The sequence below is a fragment of the Acipenser ruthenus genome, chromosome 3 (genome assembly GCF_902713425.1).
Source record: "Acipenser ruthenus chromosome 3, fAciRut3.2 maternal haplotype, whole genome shotgun sequence".
NCBI classification, from domain to species: Eukaryota; Metazoa; Chordata; class Actinopteri; order Acipenseriformes; family Acipenseridae; genus Acipenser; species Acipenser ruthenus.
This window is the reverse complement of record NC_081191.1, coordinates 41,525,977-41,546,521: the sequence shown is the minus strand read 5'-3', so window position 1 is coordinate 41,546,521 and position 20,545 is coordinate 41,525,977. Positions and strand designations below refer to the sequence as shown.

Below are 20,545 nucleotides of genomic sequence, written 5' to 3'. Positions count from 1 at the left end.
ATTACTCCACCTGGACATTAGTGCAAACGTGCTTTCATTTTTTATAACCATTTTTTATAACCATTTTTTATAACCATTTTTTAGCCTTCAGTCATCAGCAGCTGATGGATGTAGTGTAGAATAATGTCAAGGTGTATAGTTCTGTAAAGATTGGGTTCATGTGGCAATTCAGTTCACTTCTCTTATATACATTTCCCATAGGAAAAGTATTGGAACGTGTGTATTTAAAAAAAAAAAAAAAAAAAAAAAAAAAAAAGCTGAACCAGAGCATAATAAAGCATGGTGAAAGCATTCTAAAGGCCAAAGATATATGGTAAAGCATGGTAAACTATAATGAATTCATAGTACAGTAGAACCGTGGGAAAAGCACACACAAAGAAAACATGAAAAATGTAAAAGCGTGACTATATACAGTCTGTATACCTATATATAGATCTTTCTAATAAAGAGGAGAAGTAATTGATAAACTGAAAACTAGCCATTTTAATAATTAGCTGCAACGTTTTGGCTTCCACCTTTTTCAGACAGGATGGTAGAAAATAGCTAGGTAGAGTGATATTCATTTTTAAATATCTGAAAGACAAGAGTTATTATTCGTCTACATATCGACTAAAGATTATTATTGATACATCTGTACTGAGCTTACTGCGTTTAACAACAAATTATTAATAAAACTTAAAAGGCACCCCTAATTAACTTGGTCTGTTTCAAAAGTACAGTCAATTATTTACAAAAACTGTAGAGAATTCTAGAAAGAGCGGTTTTAAATTAAGCACATTAATAATTACAATAACAAAACTGTCACTGCATGTACACTAGCAGATTTAGTGCTCTCAAAGTCACCCCGCTTCGGAGAGCAGGATGGTACAGTAAACACAGTGGGGGTTTTTTCTGCCATTGCCATTCCTTGAACTCCTTCTAACCTCTCTCAGAAATAAGGGCATGAAAACTACCTGGCCAGTGCGAAGTTGGCGTATATATATATATATATATATATATATATATACACACACACACACACACACACACACACACACACACACACACACACACACACACACACACACACACACACACACACACACACACATACATAGAGTAATAAAACTTCACCACTGACGGTTATTTGCCCCTTTAAAAATGGACCCAGGACAAAGAAATTGAGGTTTTTGAGGCGCTCTTGCGCTATTTTAATAATAAACACAAAAACCAAAATAAACAAAACAACACACCTAGCTCTTTTCTTGAGCACTTAACTAACAGAACAGGAACCTAACAATCAAACAGGACAGCTAAGCTGTTTACCTGTAATACAAAACAAACAAACAAAAACACACACAGGTTTACTCTACCTTTTCTTTTCACACAGCAGCCTCAAACAGACTGGCTGCTTTCTTTAAATACCCTGCACCTGGCTCTAATGTACAATGATAGCCAGGTGCAGAGGATCATTACTAATTAAACACATTTACAAATGAAGGCTTTTCAGTCTGTGACCTGGGAGATGTAGTCCTTTTTTTCCCCCAGGACTACACTCATAATATATATTGCTAATTGCTGTCCAATAATCACCTATGAGAAATCAATTACAAGATATTTCAAAATTCTAGTCCATTTTAGAGGACACCCCATGCAATAAACATACAGCACAGTTCTACAGCAAAACAATATTTAAAATAGGCGTTTACAATTACAAGCTTTGATTTTGTGATGAATTAAAATGGAGGTTAATATGTTGTGTGTAGGACGTCTCCAATTATAACATAATTACCTACAGTTTCAGCAACCAGAACCCAAACTGCACAAGATCACCTATCTTATATAAGATCAGAGACATAGAACACACACAATGCATTACTTAAAAAGTCTGAGCATGGAGCAGCAGTGGTGAGCTGCAGTGCTTGGGATTTTGCACCTGGACTTGATCACTTGTCCATTCGCAGCCAGACCCGATCCTACCGAGCTGCTGCCACCACTGTTACTGGAGCTCAAGGTACTCTGCACAATAGAATTGCTGTTATTCCTCTTTACCCATTTAACTGCCATTGCTGCAGAGAGATTAAAAGGACTTCATCCTAAACCGTTTTCAAGAGACATTCTGCAGATGTCTGCTTTCTCTGGAATAATACAGTAGGTTTCTATTCTTTTGCAGGGCACATTTCTTTTGCTCTTCAGAAGCTGACAGCCTCCTTTGGGACACCAAGTTAAATAAGACTGGAAAAGCCTTTTTAGCAAATGCTTAAAAACTAAGACGCAGGCATCCCCAAAGGAAAGCAAATCAAGATGTTCAGTATTCATATAAGAGACTCATTAACACTTCACCTGTTTACATTTTAAAACAATGGGGTAGAAACAAGGACTTTAAAATGTCAGTTTTATTGTACTGGAGCTCTTCTCATCAGTCTGCACTAATTAACGCTAATGAAGTGGGGACCTGCTAACACATCACAAAGAAGATTTTTTTTTGTGGGCAAAAACCGCCTTAGTGAGGAATAGAATAATCATTCATATTCATATTTATTATATCTATCTATCTATCAATATCTATCTAGCTATCTATTGATATTATTATTTGTTTATTTAGCAGATGCCTTTATCCAAGGCGACTTACAGAGACTAGGGTGTGTGAACTATGCATCAGCTGCAGAGTCACTTACAATTACGTCTCACCAGAAAGACGGAGCACAAGGAGGTTAAGTGACTTGCTCAGGGTCACACAATGTGTCAGTGGCTTAGGTGGGATTTGAACTGGGGACCTCCTGGTTACAAGCCCTTTTCTTTAACCACCAGACCACACAGCCTCCGATATCTATCTATCTACCTACCTATCGATATCTATCTACCTATCGATATCTATCTATATATCTATATTTAGATAGATATATAGAGATATATCTATATCTAAAATAAAATAACACACATACAGTTCAGCACCTCTATTTTAAGTTAAAGCCAAAAGGGTTATTCTGTTTCAAGTGAGTGAAATTATTCACACTTATGAATTATAGCATTTTGATCTGCTTTGGCACGGTTGTCAATAAAAAAATGGCATGCCTTATCTTACAACAAACGTATAGATTTTTATTTACAGGTATTTCACAACAGCACGTGAAAACTGAAATGTTCAGAGTTATGATGGAAAACTGTTTCCCAGAGAGCTGAAAAAGCGACAGACAGTGGGCAATATTGAAGGAAACACAAAAATGTGTACTCTTCACAAAATAAAACCAAACATTGTGCATATATACTAAATAGAATATATGCATTGATACCACTATTACAAGATTCTGCCATTTCTCATCACAAAGCAAATACGAATTGGAAGAGCTTTCTTCTTGCACAGAAAACGTATTTCTTAGTAGCTTGCTACTTGAGGCTCCATATTGGGCATCAGGGGAATTTAATGATTAACGGAAAAAAATCCAGGGGGATTAATAAACTGATACATTGATTAACTGTTGCATCCCTACCTTTATGTTGTAGTGATTCACAAAAAAAAAAAAAAAACACATGGCTTTATGAAGGTTTCTCGTGGTGGGTTCCTGATTTTTGATAGTTTAAACATTGCAGAAAACATTGCTCACGCTTTGATCTTTCAATTGATTACTTCTGCCAATTTTCTAACTAAAAAAAGTGTCTGTGTGGCTTTGAAGAGAAGGGGAGTGCAGAGCAGATAGTGTTGATTAATGAATCCACAGATTGTGCTACGAAATCGACAAAAAACTGCCGATTCCTCAACAAAACCACAGTCAGGACAATTCAACAGAAAAGTGAATACGATTTTATTATGCAACAATCCTTTCAACAATTAGTTACATTATTATATTACACATTCCAAACCTAACACTTAGAAAAGGGCTTGCGATTTCAGGTTAGTATTTCACATTTTATATAGTGTAAAGGAGACGCTCGCTACACAGGCTGTCTCAGGCTCTTTTCCCTTTAAATTGACCCAAACACAGGAACTTGAAATTATTTTTTCCAGCGCGGTTGCGCTAATTTTCTTTATTTTTAGACACATACACAAAAAGAAACAAATACAAACAAAAACCTAGCTCCACTCTGGAGTGCTAACTAACTTACAGGAACACCCTGTCTAACCCGGGACAGCTAAGCTGTTTCCCCGACCTTACAAAACCACAGCAAGACTCGTACACACACAGTACCTTTTTCCTTTAACGACTCACAGTCGGGCTCTTCACACAGCAGCAGCCCTGAGCAGACTGACTGCTCTCCTTAAGTACCCTGCACCTGGCTCTAATTTACAATGATAGCCAGGTGCAGGGGATAATTAACAAAAATTAACAATTAAATTAGGGTTTTTCAGCCCATGTCCTTCTGGGAGGTGTAGTCCTGTTTTCACCCCAGACTACACTATCTTACACTTCCTCCCCCATGTGTGAAACACACCGGCCATTCTACGGCCACCTCCCCCCCTAAAACACAACCACCCACCCTCAAGTCCAAAGATTGCCATCTTCTCCCGATCCTTCGGGTGGGCTTGAGGATGGGTTAATTCCTCCGGCGCTTCAGGGTAGGGACGACGACCTGGCGATGAGGGACCCAGACAGGGTGACTGGGGCAAAAGCTGTGCAGGCCGGTGAGCTGTCGGGAGCAGCAGCAGGCAGAGGCTTGAGGCTTGGCCACAGTGCAGCGATGTCTGAGCCGCCAGGGGGAGTACAGCAACAGGCAGGGGGAGCCTAAGTGACGTCTGCCGATTGCGCCACGACGTCTGGGGCTTCAGGGTGAGTGGAGCAGGGGACCAGGTGAGAGACTGTGCCTGGTGGTGCTCTGGACTGATCTTCAGGCCCAACAGCTGGAGGTCCGGGCACTCTGACCAGGTGTCCAGGAGCACAGGTTGCTGGACCGCACTGTTTTGTGGCGGACAAGCTCTCAGGGGTGGAGGTTGAGGCTGTGGTGGCAGTACAGACCTCACCTCCTCCCCCTTGTCTGAAGCCAGTGGTTCTGGAGATGGTAATGGCTCCACTTCCTCTGGCTCCGGGAAGGACTCCTCCTCCTGCTCTGGACATAGCACCAGCTCCTCTGGTGCAGGAGACCGCAGGGCTTCTCTCTCCAACTTCCATCTCTGAAGCAGCAGCTCCAGCTCGTTCGGCTCTCGTTCCGGCAGCCCCCTCTCCAGTCTCCATTTCTTGTTCTGCTCCATTTGAGCAGCAGTGTTTTTATTTATTTGATCGATTAACTCTTTTAAATCCATTTTACTGTGTTTTGAGCCAGAAGGGCACTTCTGACACCATATGTAAAGGAGACGCTCGCTACACAGGCTGTCTCAGGCTCTTTTCCCTTTAAATTGACCCAAACACAGGAACTTGAAATTATTTTTTCCAGCGCGGTTGCGCTAATTTTCTTTATTTTTAGACACATACACAAAAAGAAACAAATACAAACAAAAACCTAGCTCCACTCTGGAGTGCTAACTAACTTACAGGAACACCCTGTCTAACCCGGGACAGCTAAGCTGTTTCCCCGACCTTACAAAACCACAGCAAGACTCGTACACACACAGTACCTTTTTCCTTTAACGACTCACAGTCGGGCTCTTCACACAGCAGCAGCCCTGAGCAGACTGACTGCTCTCCTTAAGTACCCTGCACCTGGCTCTAATTTACAATGATAGCCAGGTGCAGGGGATAATTAACAAAAATTAACAATTAAATTAGGGTTTTTCAGCCCATGTCCTTCTGGGAGGTGTAGTCCTGTTTTCACCCCAGACTACACTATCTTACACTTCCTCCCCCATGTGTGAAACACACCGGCCATTCTACGGCCACCTCCCCCCCTAAAACACAACCACCCACCCTCAAGTCCAAAGATTGCCATCTTCTCCCGATCCTTCGGGTGGGCTTGAGGATGGGTTAATTCCTCCGGCGCTTCAGGGTAGGGACGACGACCTGGCGATGAGGGACCCAGACAGGGTGACTGGGGCAAAAGCTGTGCAGGCCGGTGAGCTGTCGGGAGCAGCAGCAGGCAGAGGCTTGAGGCTTGGCCACAGTGCAGCGATGTCTGAGCCGCCAGGGGGAGTACAGCAACAGGCAGGGGGAGCCTAAGTGACGTCTGCCGATTGCGCCACGACGTCTGGGGCTTCAGGGTGAGTGGAGCAGGGGACCAGGTGAGAGACTGTGCCTGGTGGTGCTCTGGACTGATCTTCAGGCCCAACAGCTGGAGGTCCGGGCACTCTGACCAGGTGTCCAGGAGCACAGGTTGCTGGACCGCACTGTTTTGTGGCGGACAAGCTCTCAGGGGTGGAGGTTGAGGCTGTGGTGGCAGTACAGACCTCACCTCCTCCCCCTTGTCTGAAGCCAGTGGTTCTGGAGATGGTAATGGCTCCACTTCCTCTGGCTCCGGGAAGGACTCCTCCTCCTGCTCTGGACATAGCACCAGCTCCTCTGGTGCAGGAGACCGCAGGGCTTCTCTCTCCAACTTCCATCTCTGAAGCAGCAGCTCCAGCTCGTTCGGCTCTCGTTCCGGCAGCCCCCTCTCCAGTCTCCATTTCTTGTTCTGCTCCATTTGAGCAGCAGTGTTTTTATTTATTTGATCGATTAACTCTTTTAAATCCATTTTACTGTGTTTTGAGCCAGAAGGGCACTTCTGACACCATATGTAAAGGAGACGCTCGCTACACAGGCTGTCTCAGGCTCTTTTCCCTTTAAATTGACCCAAACACAGGAACTTGAAATTATTTTTTCCAGCGCGGTTGCGCTAATTTTCTTTATTTTTAGACACATACACAAAAAGAAACAAATACAAACAAAAACCTAGCTCCACTCTGGAGTGCTAACTAACTTACAGGAACACCCTGTCTAACCCGGGACAGCTAAGCTGTTTCCCCGACCTTACAAAACCACAGCAAGACTCGTACACACACAGTACCTTTTTCCTTTAACGACTCACAGTCGGGCTCTTCACACAGCAGCAGCCCTGAGCAGACTGACTGCTCTCCTTAAGTACCCTGCACCTGGCTCTAATTTACAATGATAGCCAGGTGCAGGGGATAATTAACAAAAATTAACAATTAAATTAGGGTTTTTCAGCCCATGTCCTTCTGGGAGGTGTAGTCCTGTTTTCACCCCAGACTACACTATCTTACAATAGCTTTTGCAATTATTTTGTTTAACCATTGTTCAAACAAGCTTAGTTGCCCGAGTACTTCTCAAAAACCAATCGCTGGCAATGATATTTAGGCCTTCATCAATAACTTTCTTCTCTGTTCCTGGTTCACAACAACACTTTTATATTCTACATCTAAAACATAGTTCTCACAACTATCTTCACTTACAGCAGTAAGTGGGATTTCAAACTCAGAGGAACTCATGACAACATTTCCACAACATGAGAGACAAACATTTGAACTGTTTAAACCATGCGTAACAATAGAGCAAAAAGCAAATCCAATTACCAAATTAACAATGAATTGAATCTCATTATCTAACAAGTATTAATTAGGAAGAAATGTTAAGTGACATAAACAACTCAAACTATTTAATCGGCCTGAAAAAAAATCCAGTTTCTCGTGCTTATGGTACTCGAAATAGTTATTTATAATTATAATTATTTTTACTGATTCAACACGTAGCGTTATTTACCCCTTACAGAAATCACACGCCACTGCAAGTCGTCACACTTTCTTATTCGGTGCAGACCTGATTAGGATTGATTGATTAGGCCTATACATGTATGAAAGATATTCTACATATCTTGGTTGCGATGTTGGCAGTAAGTAAGTTTTTTTTAACACGATAATGATCAATAATCGTAATTAGAATTTGCACAATAAATCAATGTCAACATCAGGGTTCGATTTACAACACTACTCGGTAACCACAAATCGAAAGAGGAGACTAAATTTGCTTTTTGTGCACTTTGAGTAGCTTCTCATTGTTTTATAAAGTCTCAAAAGCCTGAAAACACCCTGAAGAGTTCCGACATCGTGTTTTTTGGGGGTTTTTTTATATAAAAAGAATACTGTATAAATAAATACAAAAATAAATAAATAAATAAATAAATAAATAAATCTATATCCTGTTAAACTATATAGGCCTAGGTATCACAGTGAAAAACAATGTGACAGTCACTCAGAATATCATACTTCTGGACTGGAGAAAACTAGCATATACCTCCAATCACTCCTCCCTAGACACAGGTTTGGTATCTTCTGTAAGCCCCTGTGCCACCCTCAACAACAGGGGTCTCCAACCCTGATCCTGGAGAGCCCCTATCCAGCAGGTTTTATAGGTGTCTTTACACCTATAAAAGCTGGAAGTTCATCCAGCGACATGGATGGAGATGGACATAAGCAGGAAAAATCATTACTTACGGTTCTTCCCCAAAGCTCCGAAGACAGCGTGACTTTACCTACTGCACTTGCAGTCTGCTGGAGTGTCTAGACCAGGGGCGGGCAATTCTGGTCCTGGAGGGCCAGTGTCCCTCCTGGTGTTTGTTCCAACTTCTAATAAGCACTTAATTGGACTAATTCCTCCTGACCGCTTCTCCATTGTTTTTGTCAAATAAAATAATAGCATGACAGGTGAGAGATTCAAAAACTATCATAGGAGTGTTCCATGCTGCTGCTGCTTTCAGAATGCCTTGATATGAAATGCTGAAAGCCTAACAGTATGCAATGAGTTTTAATCTTAATATTTAAAAGTTTAAACAGTATCTAGCACCCGTCGTGCACATCTTATCTTTATAATATATATATATACAGGACATGAATTTTATCGCGGGATCGCGCATTTTCCAAGTTGCTCCCGCATATCTGCAACTTTCAGTGCGAGAAGATCCCGTAGAGATATTTGAAGACACCAAGCTACTGTATTTTTCACCCAATTTAGAATGCCTGAAACGCTACAACAATATCTAAAGAAGTGGGTGTCAGTGACGAAAGCACTATGAGCCACATTCCGCGTAGTTCTGGTTAAAATAAATAAATAAAAAGAAGTGCTGGATATTTTAAGTGCCGCAAGACTATTCTCTCGTACGTGATTCTCAGCCACTATCTTTAAACATTACAGAAACTCTACACTGCAGTAAGTAAACAGTTTTGGAAAAAAAAATACGATAGTAAGTCTATCTAGGTGTTGTTTTGCAAGCGGTGACTTTCGCTTTAACTCTTACAACGCAGCGCAACTAAGGTTATGCACATCTTGCTTTAAAGTACAGACTCAGGGTTTTTCATCTTTTTCACATCAGGCAATGGCAAAAGCAATGGAGAGTGCTCTGTCTCACAGAGATGAACCGCTGTTAGGTCTCCTGAAAGCAGCTTATTTTAAAGCAACACCAGTGTGAATGATGATCGATCTATCTATATCTATGTCTATATCTATATATATAGTGGTTTGCAGAATTACACAATGTATGCAGTTTTTCAAACAACCTTTTTTTTTATTCAAAGCTGTAGTGGTTAAACCGAACACTGGTATGAGGAGGTGGTTAAATGTCAGCAAACCTTGCAATGAAAATGTACAAAATGAAATTTACTGGTTGCTTAAGTATTCAGCCCCTTAAGTCAGTACTTGGCAGAAGCACCTTTTGCAGCAATTACTGTTATGAGTCTTTTTGGATAGGTCTCTACTAGCTTTGCACAGTAGGATAGTGACATTTTTGCCCATTCTTCACGGGAAAATTGCTCCAGTTTGTTGGGGATCATCGATGGACTGCAATCTTTACGTCTCGTCATAAATTTGAGATTGGATTCAAGTCAGGACTTTGACTGGGCCACTCAAGAACATTAATTCTCTTCTTGTTCAACCACTCTAGTGTGGCTTTGGCTTTGTGCTTCGGGTCATTGTCCTGCTGAAATGTGAATTTCCTCCCCAGTCTTGGCTAACTCAGAACAGATCTTCCTCAAGGATTCCTGTACTTTGCACCATCCATTCCCTCCTCTATCCTGACAAGCTTCCAATTCCCTGCTGAAGAGAAGCATCCCCATAACATGATGCTGCCACCACCATGCTTGACAGTTGGGATAGTGATGACTGGGTGATGTGCAGTGTTGGGCTTGCGCCAGACGTAACGCTTGGAATTTTGACCGAAAAGTTATATTTTTGTCTCGTCTGACCACAAAACCTTTTTCCACATGTCTACAGTATCATCTACATGCTTTTTCGCAAACTCCATAGTGCTTTAAGATGAGGCTTTTTGAGTAATGGCTTTTTTCTTGCCAACCGTCCATACAGGCCAGCTTTGTGTAGGGACCGGCTTATTGTTGATGTGTGAACACTGACTCCCATCTCAGACATCTCAGACGTCGTGGAGTATGCTCAGGTGCCAACAAAATGTGAAAACTTTGCAGGGGGGTGAATACTTCTGCATACCACTGTATATACATAGTTTTTTTATATGCATGTGTGCCTTTTTTGCCATTCCCCCTAAAATTTTTTAATCCCCCCATTGGCTGCACACACACAGTGTGTGTATATATATATATATATATATATGTATTTATATATATAATATATATACAGATTATGATTACACTATGTAACACAATTTTTGTTCCTGGGTAGTAAGTGTTATTTCCTAATTGCTTATGCCTCAAAAGTATAGAAAATGGCTATTATTCCCCACAAACTTTGCTTTTGTGATCAGCACAGTGATATTTTGAAATTCACCTATTTCCAATGAGAAAACGGGCGAATTTGTGTCTTTTCGTTCACATAGTCAGAAAAAAACAACATATGAATCCAAATTAACATGTATTTATACTAAAGTAATACAAAAATGACTACAAAAGATTTAGAAGTGAGTAGTTTTTCGAGATTTACGATTATACTGTAAATCACTTTCACGAATCAGCCCCCAAATGTAGTCTCCCATCATGTTCTCGTTATACTGTCCTTCACTGACAGCTCATCCAGGAGCCTCAAAGCCGTGCTGCTCTATAATGGTAACAAGTACCCGTCTCTTCCCCTGGCTCACTCGGTGCACCTCAAAGAGGATTACAACAGCATCAAGACCTTGCTGGACGCCTTGAAGTATGATGAGTACGGCTGGGACCCCCGGAAGGTGCTGATGCCACAACTGCACATCAAATTGGGCCTTATGAAACAATTTGTCAGAGCTCTAGATAAGGAGTCGGCAGCCTTCAAGTACCTTCAAGACTTCTTCCCTAAGCTGTCTGAGGCAAAGGTCAAAGCCGGTGTCTTCGTCGGACCACAGATAAAGAAGATCCTGGAGTACAATGAATTCCCCAAGAAGCTCACTAGTAAGGAGAAAGCGGCTTGGAACAGCTTTGTCGCAGTGGTTCGGGGCCTCCTGGGCAATCACAAGACCGAAAACTATGTGGAGCTGGTTGAGACTCTGGTGAAGAACTACGGCACAATGGGCTGTAGGATGTCCCTCAAAGTCCATATCCTTGATGCTCATCTTGATAAATTCAAGGAGAACATGGGAGCGTACTCGGAGGAGCAAGGCGAGGACTTCCACCAGGATATACTGGACTTTGAACGCCGCTACCAAGGACAGTATAACGAGAACATGATGGGAGACTACATTTGGGGGCTGATTTGTGAAAGTGATTTACAGTATAATCGTAAATCTCGAAAAACTACTCACTTCTAAATCTTTTGTAGTCATTTTTGTATTACTTTAGTATAAATACATGTTAATTTGTATTCATATGTTGTTTTTTTCTGACTTTATGTGAACGAAAAGACACAAATTCGCCCGTTTTCTCATTGAAAATAGGTAAATTTCAAAATATCACTGTCCCGGTCACAAAAGCAAAGTTTAGCCATTTTCTATACTTTTGAGGCATAAGCAATTAGGAAATAACACTTACTGCCCAGGAACAAAAAAAAAAAAAAAAAAAAATGTGTTACACGGTGTTATATATATATATATTATATATATATATATATATATATATATATATATATATATATATATATATATATATATATATATATACACACACACACACACACATATATATACACTGTATATATATGTATTTATATATATGTATTAATATATATATATATATATAATTACATATACATATATTACACATATACATACACACACATACCAGTACAACAGGTAAAATATTACAGTAACCGATTCAGTTAATTTTTCATGCCTCTACAGGAATTCATTGCTGTAAACTATCAGGGATGAGACAAGGGAAATGTTGGCATAGAAAATGAGCTTTAAAACTAAACTATGGCTAGTTTACCGTTTATCATAGTCGAAGAATGAAAAGTCACTATGGAGACAGGGTTGGCAGATTTAAATCACTTAAAAAAATCATTGATTTAAATCATTTTCATTTATTACCTATTCTATATAGTTGATCAAGGAAAAGACATGAAAAGTATGTTTTAAAAACCTTTTATTAACACAAACACCTTAAACTCTTACTGTCTATAAACAAAATCTTAGGGCTGTATTCTGATCACAGCGCAGATGCTGTGACGCATAAATGGAGTGAAGATGTAAAAAGAAAACATACTGCACTGAAATGGTATTGTGAAGACATGTCTTGCCCTGTTATAGAGCGCCTGCCCCATCATTAACATATTCGCAGAAGCGATTCTGATGACAGCGCAATGGGGTCCCAAATAGACAAATGAGCACTGCGTTAAGACCCGCTGAAACCAGGTTTATTTAGTGGTGCAATCAGGAACTTTAACAATTGAACACACTATAAAAAGCATAGTAGTCCTAAGTAACAACTGCGTGTGTTTGGACTGACGCAGAAAGAGGAAATCAAAGAAAGAAACGTAAAAGAAAAGAATGACTGGGATGAGTGAGGGGGATTTTTCTCTGGTGTACTCCATCGCTAAATTCTTGTAGTTCACATTTAGAGGATGCCACAATGATAAATAATTTGGAGGTAGTGTGGTCCAGTGGTTAAAGTCCAGGGCTTGTAACCAGAAGGTCACCGGTTCAAATCCCACCTCTACCACTGACTGACTCACTGTGTGACCCTGAGCAAGTCACTTAACCTCCTTGTGCTCCATCCTGTGGATGAGATGTTAAACCAATGTCCTATTGTAAAAGACTCTTTATATAATGCATAGTTCACAGCCTACCTCTGTAAAGCGCTTTGTGGTGGTGGTCAACTATGAAAGGCACTATATAAAAATAAGATAGAAAAGATATTTATGTATTCATTTAAGAGTGTGTAATTTAGTTTGGTATTTAACTATATACAAACCACCATTTCCAACATCCTTAAACTTACAGTTGAGGTACTGTAGAGCTACAACTATGGTACTACAAAACAAATTCTGAATTAAAATAAATAAATTCAAAAAAATCGCCAACCTTGTATAGTGATCTGCTATATGCAGACCTAAACTCCAGTTAAAGTTCTCAATTGTCTCCAGTTTCTTAGCCGATTAGCTCAGTGATAGGTAAAGAATAAGTTTCACTGCATTTCCTATGAGCCCAACATTTTGTTTGCTGGGACCTCTTTCAAGGGACTGTGCACTTTTCTGTGTTGGAAATCTTATAATCTGCAGGTTATATAAGGTTCAGTAGACCTAATGTTTTGAGATACAATTTGGGCTCAAGGTTATTTTGCCCCTTACTCTCAAAATACATGGATCATGAACCATTGCAGCTAAAGAAGTCAAATAACTGAATGAATGAATGAATCCCAAGACAAACTGAGTCAAGCCCCAACTAATTAAAAGTTTTTTCACAGATTTTTTTTTTATAATTGATATTCTATGATTTCTGTTTCTACAAAAACAATCCATAATTTACTTCCTTTGGCAGCAAGGAATGACAGAAATGCAGGTATGGAAGTAAGCCACTGCGTATAGGTAACAAGCCCAGGTGTGTATTATTAACCCCATAGTAAAACCAGAAAAGGGTCAAACTGTCAGTACTGCCTAATAAACATGTTTAAAGAATGCAATATCAATGGCTACATTTTTACAGAGGGAACTGTGGCAGGTATCTCTGGAAAATGTAGTGTGCAAAATCTGCTTGCTGGTACAGTTACTGTAACAGTTGCAAGTCTTTGGCATCTGTGTGACGCATTCCGTGATTGTAGTAAGGGGAAAGTGTTCTAGCATTACTGCTACTTTGTACATTGTCAATCCATGTGCAATATAGCAGGGTTAAGAGACAACCTTACAATTAACGCAGTTGTAGGATCTTGTTGCATGCTCACAGCAATCTACACGCTACATTCGCTCAGACATACAGAGTGAACTGTGAATTGCTGTATTCGTGGTTTACTTGCCGTTTAATTATGATATAATTTCATTATTAAACTCACCATGGACATACCATTTCATTATTATACGTATTTTTCACACTTCTCTCCGTTTGGTTATAACGAATACCGTTTTAATAAAACGTGTTTATGGTGTTCTCCCTTTATACTGTACAATTCATGCGTAAAGTAATGATTTGTATACACACTGATCGAAACTATAAAACGCTAGGAGTTAACAAATACATGAGATTGACAGGCAGAGTGCCAATAGGTAGTACAACTATCTTCTTACATAGAAATCTCTAGCAGTGACCACATGTATGTGCCCTTGGTTGCTAGGTCATTTTCTATTCAGGTTATCGCGTATCCGTGCACTACAGCGTACGAAATATCCTTAACCTTGGCAACAAAGATTTAACTAGCAGGGAGATCAAAAGGTAGAGGGGAAAGGTAAATATGTAATCACTACGCACAAAGTCTAGTAAAAACTTACGTGCAGGCATTACGGTTACTATGAGAAAATGTAACTATACACACATCAAAAACTCAATAAAACACGGTTTAAGACAATATACAGTACCTCATGTAAAAATAAATAAGCAGTTGCCGTGCTAATATTAATCACAACAGAACAGGAAAGTGAGGTAAAACAATTTTGCGTAATGGCCTTTTGGCCTTACACGTCACCTAATAGAATTGAAACCAATCACCTTTTGCCAAGTAGCGACAAAAGAAACATTAATAACAATCACTGTGTTTAAAAGTAAGGCATCCAGCAAGTTAACATTCGTGGCTATCATGAAGTAGAACAGTTCATAGAGCAGATTTATAATTTCCACCCTTACATGATGAACATTTCTAAATAATTATTCACTTTGCATGCAAAAGAAAGTTCCTCAGCAGTGTGCATGGGCAATAAAACACTGCAAACGCAAAATTATTTTGTTATATACATGCATAAACTGTACACAACTAATAGCGCTATGAAAACCAGAGACTCACCGGTAGATCGACACTGACATCTGTCCCATCTAACAACAGGACCCGGCAGGTCAGCACCGACTTACTGTTGCCCGCCGCTGGGATGTGAACCACGGCTCCTCCAGTCACCACGGTCGGGACGTGATGCAGCTGCTGCTGGTGCAAGTGCGGGTGTGGGAGCGTCCCAACACCGCCTGTGCTTTTCCCGTCCCGCTCATCTGGTGATTGATACCGCCTCATCGACTGCCGGCCGAAGGTCCGACGCAGAAAGCGCATCATCTTGACTATTTCAATTATCCAAGGTCCGCGTCAGTGTACTGCTAAAATCCCAAACCGAGTTCACCACAGCAATATCGGGTTCCAAACACTAACAGAAATAATAGTTAAACAGACTCTGAGCTTTAGAATAGTTACTCCTTTTGCCAAAGCAAAATTCAACGCACAATTCCGCTCTGCTTTAAAAAAAAAAAAAAAAAAAAACACCAAAAATTATATACAGAATATACAGCTTTGTATTTCCCCTCGATTGTCGGTTGTAAGCAATGCATCACCTGCTGCTGCTGCTACAATTATGAATCCCCAGATCTTCCTCCCCCGCCACCTCTCCGCTCCTCACAGAGAAAGTCCTATTGCGGGGTACACTTGGTTGTCTCCACAGAAACTGACACTCGATTCCCTCTCGCAAGTAACTCGACCAGAGAAACAAGACAAACAGCTCATATTGCGCTTGCGTAAAACAAACAACACAGGCAACTTTTATCGAGACGAAGGACAGAGTGCCTTGAGGCGATCAGCGGCACCTAGCGGAAAAAAAGTTGAACTGGTAGAGGTGTAGTCCAGGAAATGACGCCCTCGTTAAACCTTGGGACAGGTAAGTCCTGTTTGTTGCACGATGATCGAATGAATAAAGAAGCTATGTGTGGTGATGTGTGTTTGGAAACAGTGGTATCCCTACCCTACCAGAACTAGGCAAATAACAACCAGCGGTGCATCATAAAAGTAATCATTGAGTGTAGCTTGTTGCAAAATGTTTCTTGATCATTTATTGATATATAGTTGTTAATTTTTTGTAAAACACCACAATTTTTTTTCTTTTTATTTCTTTTTTTTTTTTAGCGTATATCGTGATTTGTAACATATTCCAATAACTGCCATGTTACATTATTTGTGATTGGATATAGAAAGGGTGTCATATATTTTTTTTAAAAAAAGACCAATCCCTGAATACTATAACTATGTAGCCTATAACCTCTCACTGCTGTACATAGATGCAGGCGCATGCCAGTTTGTTTCACAGAACGACAGCTTGGGGAAAGCAGGGTTTATATAAGAAAGAAGCATGTGTTCTTTTAGCTAAAACTGTCTAATGAAACTGTTTTGTCAACAGTGTACAGATACGTACAGTGAAAGTCTAAGTGGTAAAAAACATGTACTGAACAGACACAAATTAATTTATATATATATATATATATATATATATATATATATGTGTGTGTGTGTGTGTGTGTGTGTGTGTGTGTTATATTGCACACTCTTACCTATAGCTACTGACTATACACTCATTGTGATTTGTATGTAGTTTCTTATTGCAGACATTGTGCCAATGTGTCAGATATATTATAAATCACAGCAAACAGTAAACACAAAGAATTTGATGACTGATTTATTTCATTTTCATCCATACTTTTTTTTAATACATATGTTGATTCTGTACTTGTACTATTTTTATCTTCCATGAAACAAAAAAAGAATCAGATTTTTCTGGTTGATCTAGCCTATGTTACATATATATGGTAGACGCAGCTCCCTAACTCAGGTGAAAGTATAATTGCAGAGTAATTTCAATACAAACCCCTCCGAATGAGTGCAAGCCTCATAAAAAGAATACAATGAAATCTGAAGCTACCTGCTCTCCAAGTTTTATAATGAATTCACTAGATTTACTGTACTATGTGGGAGTGTTCTGATAATAGTTTGTGATTATAGAATTCCATATCTCACCTTGTCACCATCCTGTATTTTAAGTCTAGTTCATTTTAATGTAACCAGTAGACATTAAATCAAATAAGTGGTCCGTGACTGTGCCCCAGATCCTCTTATGATCTGTTTCTGATAATTACAAGGACATAATGTTCCCCTGCCTGTGTGGCTATGTGTCTGCTTTATTTAAAAACACATCAGACATCCATCACCATCGGATTACTACTGGTTAATTATTTCTCTGCCTCTACCGATTTTGCGATGTTGATTCTTCCTCTGGGACACAGTGACAGGGTGACAGCAGATCCACACTAATGATTGATTACCCCACATAACTGTGAGCAACAACACACACACAGCCGCTTGATGTAAATAAGAAACACCATTTGGCATTTAGGATTGTGTGTGCTGGATTTCTGCTGTGCAAGAGGAGCTGCGCCCACAGTGCAGTGACTCAGCAGGATCTGCATTTCTGCTCTCAAGGGAACCTTTACGTAACCCTTCAGTCAACTGGATGATAATGAGTTTTTAACTGCGGTACGTATGTACCAATAACGTCAAAGAGAGTGATTTCATACACAGCCAGATTGCCTTCATCAGCTTCAGTTTAATGGCCACCAAGACCCTACTTAAAGATGAACTCGTTAAGTTATGAAGCCCCACTAATTTGGGCACTAGTTTCTGGTATAGTCTATAGAGGAATCACTGGCCATCTGGGGGAGTTCTTTAGACTTACATAATTATGGGGCCTTGCTAAATTAATCCCTATGGTTTCACTTTCATCTCCGCACATGCAGGAATGGAAATAAGCTTCCCATTACATAAGACTTTGATCCGTTTCTGGTTTCGCTATGAGTTTAGTAAGATACAATGGAGCATGTTACTTATACACAGTGAATGATCAGTTGTACTAAAACATGAAATGGGTGAAACTGCTATGCAATGGGAGCCTTATTTCCATCCCTGACGTGTGGGGAAGGTCAGGACTGGGCTGAGACGCAAGTCATTAAGGGGGTGGGATAGAAGAGGATACTTTTAGGCCTTTGCCTCTTAACCCTGTTTCAGTTTTACATAGCTTCCAAATCTTTTTTTAAACATTACATGTAATGTGTGAAAAAAATGCATTCTTCATGTTTACATTTTCTTTGCTCTTTTGGAATAAGCAGTGATTTCCATTACATGAGAGTAGGTGTTAAAACTTCATGCTGATATTGGACTCAGCTCTCGCTAAGATAAGCACCAACTAAGACATAGCTTCTTTTACTGTAAACTAAAGTGATCCATCTGTGTTTCCTTCCATCTGATGATGTAGATATCCTTCTGCCTGGTGTTGATGGCTGAAGTGTAATGCTGGCTCCAGGGATCAGCCTATTTTGCCTCCCTGGCCCATCAGCACACACAACGGCTTCCAATGCTGGCTCCAGAGATCAACCACAGTGCAGCCTCCCTAGCCCATCAGCATGACAACCATCTGGACTGAGCTGAGTAGGGTACTTCTCTGGGGTCTCATTTAGTCCAACTTACTTACCTTCCTTTACATCAAGGTTGCTTTTTTTCTATTGTGCTTGAAATACCCAACCAGAATCTTTTCGTCTCAACCAGAGCCAGTTGCTGCTCCAGATAAGTTCTTCACTATGTGTTGCAACTCTTGACCACTGAATCCGATGTCTCTGAGAAACCGGGTTGTGGAGTGTGCCACAAATCCTCGACAACCCACCTCCACTGGGTAAACCTGGACTCTCCATCATCGCTGTTCCGCTTCAGCAGCAAGTTGAGTGTACTGAAGTTTCCTCCTTTCATACGCCTCATCCACAGCATCCTCCCATGGCACTGTTAACTCTACCAGGTGAACAAAGCATGCTGATCCAGACCACGACAATATCAGGTTGAAGGTTAGTGGAGGCAATCTCTGGTGGGAAAATAAGCCATTGTACAACATCTGCCAGCATTTTCCAGTCTCTAGCAGCTTCCAGTTGTCCTAGACAAGAGTTTTGGTTTTAACATTTTCTTGGTGGTTGCTCCCCTGGACAGAGGAATGTTGTTCTTATTGTGTCATATATTGCCGAAATTGGTGGCAACCGGTTGGTCATGCTGCGCGCATTCCAATGTTAAGGCCAAACATTGCAGCACTTGGTCATGACGCCAAGTAAACTGTCCTTGGCTAAGACCCACCTTCCATCCTGTCAAAATGTGTCTTAATGTAGCTGGCGATGAACACAAAGGACCACGGACCCTCGTCTACCCATAGATTAAGGTTCTGTGGTAATGGGAGAACAGTACATCCTAGAGCAAAAGGGCCATCAAACAGATTGCTATCACTTTTGTGTTTGTTGTGTGTAACTCTCGCTTGTATAAACTTAGGGTTGGATATTTGCTTGTACACTCAACCAGCCCTAAAGGCATTGCTTAAATATTTCTATAAAGCTGCACAAAACTAATACTTTTGAAATAGCAACGTATTACCATGACAAAACCCTGGCACACCCACTAGCACACCACAGCATTACCAGCAGTATGACACAACGGCACTGGTACTGCTGTATTTGTTAACATTGCCATTTATTACAGGATCCTTGCAAGGTAATTGTACAAGGTGGGCTAAAAGACGGCCTTGTGTTTGTAAAGTCTGAGTGCACCTGAGGATATTGATATTTGATAACATAGTAGGTGTTCCAAATTATCCTTTGACATGAGTACTACCTACAAATAAAAATAGAGGAAATTCATATGTTGCCCAATTGAAGATCATTTGAGGACTGTTCAGCATCATTAACACTTGTACAGGTTACACAAGGAAGTTTTTTCCACTATTCTTGGCCTGTACTCTGCAGCTGCACTTACACTGTTTGTATCCCAACAACACTGAATTCCATGATATAGCACTTGCTAAGCTGGTGGAGCTCAAGGATCATTAATCTTTGAATCCTATTATGCAGAATGAATATCACAGGTCAGCTCATAAGAGAGTTTTTTGTGTACTTTCTTAGAAAATGTAATGACAAAACTATGGAAGCAAGGAGTCAACATATTGGAAATTCACAGATTTTTATTAAACTGAAATTGAATCTTTTGGTAAACAGACCCAATGCACATCAACCCTTTAAAAACAAACCTTGTTCATGTATGTGTGGATGGATCTTTGGTGTTGACTTTCTACATCACCAAGCAGGCATACAGTGCCTCTCAAAAATATTCACCCCCTTTGGACTTTTCCGCATTTTATTGTGTTACAACATGGAATCAAAATGGATTTAATTAGGAGCTTTTGCCACTGATCAACACAAAAAAGTCCATAATGTCAAAGTGAAAAATAAAATCTACAAATTGTTCTAAATTAATTACAAATACAAAACAGAAAATAATCCACCCCCTTGAGTCAATATTTGGTAGAGG

At 40.2% G+C, this 20,545-nt stretch overlaps 1 protein-coding gene across 5 annotated transcripts in view; it reads right to left on the bottom strand.

Annotated features, from left to right (window-relative positions):
* The window catches only part of LOC117394422 (band 4.1-like protein 4B), a 189,765-nt gene extending 173,783 nt beyond the window's left edge, over positions 1-15,982 (bottom strand). For 2 of the 5 annotated variants that reach the window (XM_059012940.1, XM_059012939.1), the window contains exon 1: positions 15,194-15,982. In XM_059012940.1, the coding sequence (XP_058868923.1) occupies positions 15,194-15,451 (258 nt within the window). In that variant the 5' untranslated portion in view covers positions 15,452-15,982. The remainder of the gene's footprint in view (positions 1-15,193) is intronic. The other 3 variants (XM_059012941.1, XM_059012942.1, XM_059012943.1) reach the window with 2 other exon arrangements.
* Between the last annotated feature and the right edge of the window lie 4,563 nt (positions 15,983-20,545).